Consider the following 8,461-nt stretch of genomic DNA (forward strand, 5'->3'; position numbering starts at 1 on the left):
TGCAAAGGAAACTCCCTTGGAGCTTTCCAAGTGGTTCACATACTGCAATTTTGAAGTGGTCGATGTTTTGCTACTTCCATACCATAACAGGTATGTGGGTGACTCTGCATCTTTTGGGATTCTCTTTTAAGATTGAGAAGTCTTGAAGCCTTTGATTTCTTAATGCTTTTTTCCTTATGCAGTGACCACTGGAGTTTTGCTTCTATTGACATCCAGCAGAAGCAATGCTTTATATTCAACTCTCTTAAAAACACACATAGAGAGCTGAAATTGTAAGTGTTGTGTGTTCTTTTACTTTACTTCAAACTTCATTATTTTGATTATATGCACACTAACTGAATTATATGTATTGCAGTTGTATTAGAAGGCTTTTGGATGCATTAGATCACTGTCCTCCTAATGTCAATCTTTTGGATTCGATAGATCCAGTAAATTTAGAGGTAAAAAGTCGTTCCCTCTACTGATGTCTTTTTCATGCTATGCCACATAGTTTTGTTATGTTTTGTTGTCAACAATTTCTTACATCTCTTTCCAACTGTATAGACACCACAACAAGATGATTCAAGTAGTTGCGGCTGGAGGGTGCTGATCAATGCCAAATATATACTTTCAAGCTATTTTGAGATTGGACAGCCAGAGCTTGTAAGAAAATGTAATTCTCATTTAGCTTCAAAATTATTGATATTGGTACAATGTGTTCTTAATCATCATATGCCATTGCAGATGAAAGAAGATAGCTTCAGCTCGAACTATGTATATAGTTTTAGAGCTGATACAATTTGGAAGTTTTTGAAGTATGCCTCCCCAAAACCTATTGTACCAGCTACTGTCATGTTGGATCAGAGCTATAAAGTCCAAGAAGGAGTCGTACACCTTGACACAGATCATGCTGATGAGGAAAAGCCACGGGAGCAAGGAACTAGTGCTGATGAGGAGAAGCCACAGGAGCAAGGACCTGTTGTTGATGTTGTTGAGGAGAAGATGGAGCAGCAGCAAATAAATACTCCAGAGGCAGTAGAGGAGACAATGCAGCAGCACCGAGAGACTGTACAGGACAAGATGGAGCAGCAGAAAAGAGATCCTCCAAAAAAAGATGACACGGAGGGATGGACCATGTAGAGCAGCCTCTGGATCAGGCTGTAGATAGATAGGAAATACTTGTCAAGAATATGTAAACACTGTACAATTAAACACTTCTGTACAAAATTTTACTTTATTGAATACAATACCTTTGTTTATGGAGTCTGTGTTATTTCAATTTTCAAATTTTCAATATCTTTGCATTTTATTGAACTCTCTCTTCTTTTGAGTACCTGCAAAAAAGCAATATGAATCAGTAGGATAAGGTAAACTTATAGCAGTGCTTAATGAGACTAGGATAAGTCAGATGGTGTACCTTCTTATTGTTGTAGATAAATAAAAAGTCCTTTGAAATAGAGCCTTCTGTCTCAAACAGAATGTCATTACGCAATTGAGCTAGGGAGCAACATTGTCTTAATGAGATATTGACTAGTACATCACCATTCTCAACAACATCAATATCAAGAAGTTTATTTTCTGCACCAAAAGAGTCTTCATCTTGATCCATTGGGACTAATTTTGTGCCTAGTATTCGACTGCGCTTATAATAAAATGAAAAAATAAAATTTTGTGATGCAACCATGTACTTCAGTTGCATAGAAGGTTGGACAACCTCACAAAACACTGAGCTACATGTCTTCTTATCCCAACCTTTATCCAAAAATTGTGGCATGCATGCCAGAGTTGTTGCTTTAACTGTGAACATTGTTTTTGAAACCTTCACTGGAAAGGTATTGAACAAGTCTACAAAAACTGTGAGAGGCATGCATAAAGAAATTTTTATTATCCTTGTGGCAATATTGGGCCTCAGAGCTTTCTGTACTTCTTTGAAAAGCTTGGCCCTATATGCCTCTGTAACACTAAAATGTGGGTGAGGCCAATCCTTTGAATTCCATGCCGGAAGGTCTTGTTTTCTTAACACACCATGTGTGTTAGCATTGTCCTGCAACTGATAAAAATGATCAGTAAAAAATATTCCCGATTGAGCTAGCTCTGTTGCACATCGACCTTGGTATTGTTGTTCTCCTATCGATCCATGCAAAACATCTATAAATCCCAGAATACAATCAATGTTTTGCCATGTCTCATACGATGAGGGGTATAAATCTGAAAAAAAATAACACAAGAATGCCAATCAGCATAGAAAGGAAGCTTCATCTTAAAAATCACTACACCTCATAAAGAACAAAACCACAATAAAAAAATATACAATTAGGCCTGTGTTGGGGAAGATCCTTTGGATAGTCTCGCAAGACAAGTTCTTTATGCATGTACACATGCTGAATCAGAACTTCTTTCACCGATATCTTCCCTTTGGTGATTTTAAAATCTCGTACTCTTCCCTTCCATGATGCCAAGAAAATATTTTTTGTCTGGGGTCTCTTTCTTTTGCTAGGTTGCATGAGCACCCATGCTCCTTTCGAGACACTAAACCTTTCCCAAGTTCCTTCCGTTTTGATTGTACTTGAATTCTCTACCGAAGAAATAGAAGAAACAGGTCGACGGGGTAAAGATGTGTGGTATACTTCTGCCTTCATAGCATTATCATCCACAGAGCGTCTTCCACAAGAACGGCCATAGTTTTTATTCACCATGGAGACCTTGTGAATCTGTAACAGCAGCAAAGTAATGTCAACAAGATATTCTAGTGAAGTTTCAAGAAAGAGAAAGTGGGCAGACAAACAGTTGACAAGAAGCATCTTACTCTAAGCCAAATAGGATCAAGGGAGTAGTTTTGGAAAAGAAGAGGCTTCTGCACAATGAGGCAGTGGTGTAGAATGGTAGACCTTTCGAAGGAAAGGCAGCATAACATTTCAAAGTTCAAAGGAAGGTGGAAGCGGGAAGGCCCTTGTCAGAGCAAATGTCAGACTAGATTCTATCTTCATGTCCAAAGATCTTGTGAGAATAAAAAACCAATCTCCACATTAATGTAGCACGCTTGTACCTACATAAATTATTGTTTCTTTTATCTATTTTCTCTTATTTTTGTGAATTTCCAACGTTACGTTGGCCCTCTGTTGATTGGTCGAGAGCTTATTTTTCCAAACCGTAAAAGGCCCCAAAATGAGCTCCCTTTTTTCCTAATGTCACTACATGAGAATGCTTTTTGGGGTTTGGTATAGTTTCCCACCAAGAATAAGCAAGCATTACCTTGCAAATGGTTATACAAGAGATGAAGATTATGCCCAGTGAGGATGGCAAGCCAAAGAACAAAGCATGTTTGGTTTTGCTAAGGATTTAGGCAACAACAAGGTGTTAATTTTGATTAGATATTCTCTCCCGTTGTTGAGATGACCACTTTGTAGTGTGTGCTTGGGTTGGTTACCACCACAAAGGACATGGATCTTGTTCAAGTGGATGTCAAGACAACATTCTTGCATGGTGATCTTCATGAAGATATTTACATCAGTAGCAACAGAGGGTTTGTGGCTAAAGGCAAGGAGCACTTGTTGTGTAAACTAAAGAAAAGCCTCTATGGTCTTAAATAGGCACCAAGGGAGTTGTATGCAAGTTCCATGGTTTTATTCTCTCTTAAGGTTATCGAAGGAGAGATGTTGACCATTGTCTCTACACCAACAAGCAAGCTATGGATGGTAGTTTCCTAATTTTGATCCTTTGTGTGGATGACATAATGATTGCCATGGTGGCCGAAACAATGATGAAACTTCAGCCCTAAAGTTAAAGTTAAGTGAGAGCTTTGACATGAAAGATTTGGGGGAAGCAAGCCATATTCTTGGTATGCATATTGTTCGAGATAGGGGGAAGGCATTCAGTACTCCATTGCCTCCATATGTGAAGTTGAGCTTGAATGACTATCCTAAATCTGTTGAGGAGAATGCGGAAATGACAAAAGTTCCCTATTCATCTACTGTGGGGAGTTTGATGTACACAATGATTTCTATGCACCCAGACATTGCTTTTGCAATGGGATTTCTGAGTAGATTCATGTCAAACCCTAGCAAGAAGCACTCAAAGGGGTCATAAGATACTTCAATGGTACAAAGGACTTGTGCATATGCTTTGGAAAGCAAGAAACAAGTGTAGTTGGCTACACAAATGTGGATTATTAAGTGTTATAGACAAGAGAAAGTCCACATCAATCATGCTACATCTTCATTTTCACTGGTGGTGCAGTTTCATGGAGATCTCAATTATTGAAGGATTGCATAATTATGTCTACCACATTGAGGCAAAATATGTTGCAGCTTCAAAGGCATGCAAGAGAGCCATTTGACTTAGTCATCTAGTGGGAGATTTGGGTATAACTATTGAGATGCCATTGTTATACTATGATAGTTAGAGTGCTATTCAGTAGCCAAGAACCCACTATTTCATGCAAAGATAAAGCACATAGTTGTGAAATTTCATTTCATCCAAGAAGTGCTTGAGGATAAGTGCATGCAGCTTATTAAGGTTCACATAGATGATAACCCCATGATCTACTAACAAGGGGGCTACCATCGGAGTGTTTTGCACATTGTCGTGTACTTATTGGTTTGAGATAGGTGGTCTATCTCATAGATGTATGTACATATATACATAGACACCCTGAACTTAAATGTGTTGAGATATAAAGCTCCACCCGTGATATGCTAGGGTGACCATTGTGCATTTATGTCACCAACTGGTTAGCTGCACATGCGGTTGGTACACCGCCCATGAATAATAGCTGGATGAGAGCTATCCTTATGTACTCTAGTTCGTGGCTCAGTTAGTATGCCACCTTAGTTAGCTGAGTTTGGTTTGAAACCCACATATGGGGTTCTTCTATTTCTTTGTACCAAAGTTCTTTTGGCTTTCACAACTAAGAAGAGGAAAACTATTTTCAGCCTCCACTTTTGTGTATATTTCCCCATTGTGAATGTGAGAAAGCCGCAAGTGAGACTCCTTCCTTCTCTCCCACTATCTTCACATGGTATCAAAGCCTGGTTCGTGGTAAGGAGCTCAAGAAAGCAAACCAAGTTCGTAGTGTCCTAGTAAGAGGACCAGTGTTGCTTTTCTTTTTTGAGTTTGGGAGCAAATCTCGACAGGTAGCACAACTAGAAAGTTCAAGAGTGCATTGTCTCAAATTGAGACGCCCTTCGCGGTGTGGCGAGAGGGTGGTATATGCTACAGGCAAGGCGTAGCCCTCGGTGACTTTATTTTTTTGATTCGAGGCCATTTCGAGGCCCATTTTGGAGGCAGAAGTTCTCCACACGCACTCAAAAAAAGGCCTTGTTTTTGTTGTGTGACCACTGTTCTGCAGGTCAGTGAAAAGTTGCCACAGAAATTGCATCGTATGCTTGTGTGCAGAGATATTGGGAGTTACAGAATTATCCTTGTTGCTTGTTGACACAAAATCATCACTAGGAAGTGACTGTGTGGTCAAATACCACTTTCCTTAGTTTTGCATATTTGCCCTTGTGAGCTAAAGCTGTGTTTTTTACAGTGGCACAATATTTTGTAGTGTTCTATAATGGCGTCTGATTCTCTTTCACAGATTGTCACTAAAAAGCTTGACAAGAACAACTTGCAAGCATGGAAGTTTAGAATGACGAATTTCCTTATGGGAAAAGGATATTGGGAATTCATTACATGAAATGAAGAAGAACCAACTTTTCCTAATGTTTCCAATCAACAGCAAATGCATGCATTTAAAGGATGGCGACAAGATTGGAGTCTTTGGAATCCAATTGGATAGTAAGGCAGGCGCATGGTATCGAGCGCTTAAGGACGAGGAGAAGAATACGTGGGAGACGTTGAGGGGTCGTTCATTTTGGAGTATTCTCCAAAAGGTCCGAAGTGGAGCCCTGTCAACCAATTGAACCAAGTCAAACAGGGTAAGGATTCCTTGGGGGATTATATAGCAAAAATCAAAAATTTGAACGCAAGGTGCGAGCCTCATGAAAGGCTCAGCGACGAACAGCTCTTGCCTCGATTTCTATTAGGGTTAAGAAGTTTGAAATTGCATGACCAGCTTATGGTCTTAAACATAACATCATTCGAGACATGCAGTAAAGAAGCAATCAAGTTAGGGGATAACATGAGAGAGGGCGATGAACTTGTTAATACCTTGGTACCCTCAATCGTGGGATCCAAGGATCTTGATGCGAGTTCATCCAAGATCTCCAGGGAGCAGTCCAAGGAAGCCAAGGACTTGAACATAGATAAGCTTGCAGACTTAATAGTCCAAGATTGAACCCTCAATCGAAGAATGCAACTCATCAAGATACACATGGAAATGCGCACTTATACCTGAGAAGAGACATGGTATGGTGCAGTGTATGTTCAGGGAATCATCCCTCGAACGAGTGTTCAAGGTTGAGAGCAAGACCACCGGCCTTGTGGTGCGGACACTGTAATAGATGGGGAAACCACGATACATCACAATGTAGATACCCCAGGATGTTGCCGCCAGCACAAACTTAGACCTATCAACCAAGGCTGCAACACCTAGCGTTGCCAACTCCTCCGTTGCAATCGAATCAATATATGCAAGGAGCTAGTAGTGCTAGGCCAATGCCATATCAACCATAGAACGTGCCATTACCACCACCAATACTAGGACCTCAACCACCTCCACCACGAATCACGCCAATGAATCAAGTGATGGTGGAAGAATTGTCCCAACGTTGGATGGAACCTGATCCACGGATCACAGAGACCTACGCGAAACAACCATTAACCATGCAAGAGGATGACGAATATATGAGTTACCTCAATCACTATGTTGTTCAGGGGGATCAACATATCCCAGTGTACCAAATAGCACTAGTTAACGCCAAGGCTAGGGATATGAATAACACAAACATGAGACCTCCAATCCAATGCTACAAGTGTAGTGGACCACACAAGGCAAATGAGTGCCCACTGAAAGCGCAAGCAAGGCAACCAGTCCAATGCTATGGATGCGTGAGACCTCATTATTACAAAGACTGTCCATATAGGCACAATAACGCACCGCCAGTTACACCTACGGTCGCTGCCAATGTTCCATTGTGTAGTGGCTGTGGTATTGACCATTTGTACAAAGACTATTCGATGAGATGAGCACCTGTTGATGCTTCAAACCCAAGAACGACAAGTCTTAACTTGTTAGGGATTGAACCCGGATGCATTGCTCAAGTGTCTCTGAACGCGATTACACGCATGCAAGCCAAGGCAATTACGCGAGAATTGCGCAAGAGGGAAAGAGAAGGTCAAGTTGGGACATCACAAAATCCAAAACCCCAAAATAACCTAACCAAAAAGCAAGCGATCAAAGTGGGTAAGGGTAAGGATAAAGTGATAGTGCAAAGTGGTTCTGACGAGGACACGGCCACGGTCACAACCTCAGAGACCATAGGGAGCCTAGAGTGAAAATCAAGTCGAAATGGCAAAGGAGAGGAAGGTCTAAGAAAAGAAGAAGCGCAAGAGCCAAGACCAAACACACCAAGTGGATTCCACGAATATCCTAATCCTATTTGGGAAAAGGAAAACTTGGTGAAAGCAAAGGCTCTAGTAGAAGAATGTCAAGCAACGAGGGTGGAGTCTAGGGCACCGGTTGACATTAAATTCCCACCAAACCAGAAATACCTCACAAGAGAGCATATGATGCCGCGGATACACATGGCCTAGTGCAACAAATGCTCAACCCCTTGGTCAGCAATTCGGATGTGACACCGGCACCAACAATGTTGATTCCAGACTTACCGATAGAGATGCCACAGGTGGAAGAAGAAGAGGATGCAAAGCCAAGCAGAACACCAGAGCCACCCAAGGAGTGGACCGAGCATGTCTACACCTTCCAGGACCTACAAACACAAGCCAACCTTTGCACTTGGACAGGCGAGATGCAGAAACAAGGCATCAGAATGATAGACATCATGGATGTCCGCACCCTCACCCGCTTCATACAGAAATCCATGTGGTGTTGGGTGGATGATCACCCACGAAAGTCACGTGGAGGATACGAACAACCACAAGCAAGCAACTTCCCGCCGACCACCGAACAAATGGGGACTACAGCTAGCCTGGCGAGTCAAATTTTTGCAGCAAAATCTTCTTGCATGGAGCTACTATTCCAATGAGCACAGGGATCGACAAGTCAACCCAACATTTATGCCCATGACAAGAAGGTGGAGCTGGAGCACTTTTAGGGATTTGCGGAAGCAGAATCCAAATATTGTATATAATTTCCCAAAATTCAATTTTGCTCCTACAGCAACCTCTACCGGCTTAGCACAACAACTCAAGGATTGGAACCAAATCCACCAGGAGGTTCCAGATCCAGCTTTTGTCACCGCAAGCCACTTCAATTGGCTGATCAGTTTGCTCTTGGATACGATGCCACGGGAATCACCAATTTTAGAAGAGCAAGAGCTGGGACTGCGGCACGAGATCACATTCAACCCTGACATCG

At 41.6% G+C, this 8,461-nt stretch overlaps 1 protein-coding gene and 1 pseudogene across 1 annotated transcript; one reads left to right on the top strand and one right to left on the bottom strand.

The window, feature by feature from the left end:
- The first annotated feature begins 162 nt into the window (after positions 1–162).
- On the top strand, positions 163–1,151 carry LOC147879119 (uncharacterized; annotated as a pseudogene).
- Positions 1,152–1,235: 84 nt separating this feature from the next.
- Positions 1,236–2,780, bottom strand: LOC147879120 (uncharacterized). The gene is made up of 4 exons (XM_087372310.1): positions 2,291–2,780; positions 2,061–2,187; positions 1,397–1,511; positions 1,236–1,313 (listed from the first exon to the last, which is right to left on the bottom strand). The coding sequence occupies exons 1-4, from the start codon at positions 2,778–2,780 to the stop codon at positions 1,236–1,238; spliced, it is 810 nt and encodes a 269-aa protein (XP_087228436.1).
- Positions 2,781–8,461: the final 5,681 nt, after the last annotated feature.

Source organism: Dipteris shenzhenensis, unplaced genomic scaffold (assembly GCF_047967505.1).
Source record: "Dipteris shenzhenensis isolate YYH24624 ecotype China unplaced genomic scaffold, Dip_SZ_1.0 scaf0090, whole genome shotgun sequence".
Classification (NCBI taxonomy): domain Eukaryota; kingdom Viridiplantae; phylum Streptophyta; class Polypodiopsida; order Gleicheniales; family Dipteridaceae; genus Dipteris; species Dipteris shenzhenensis.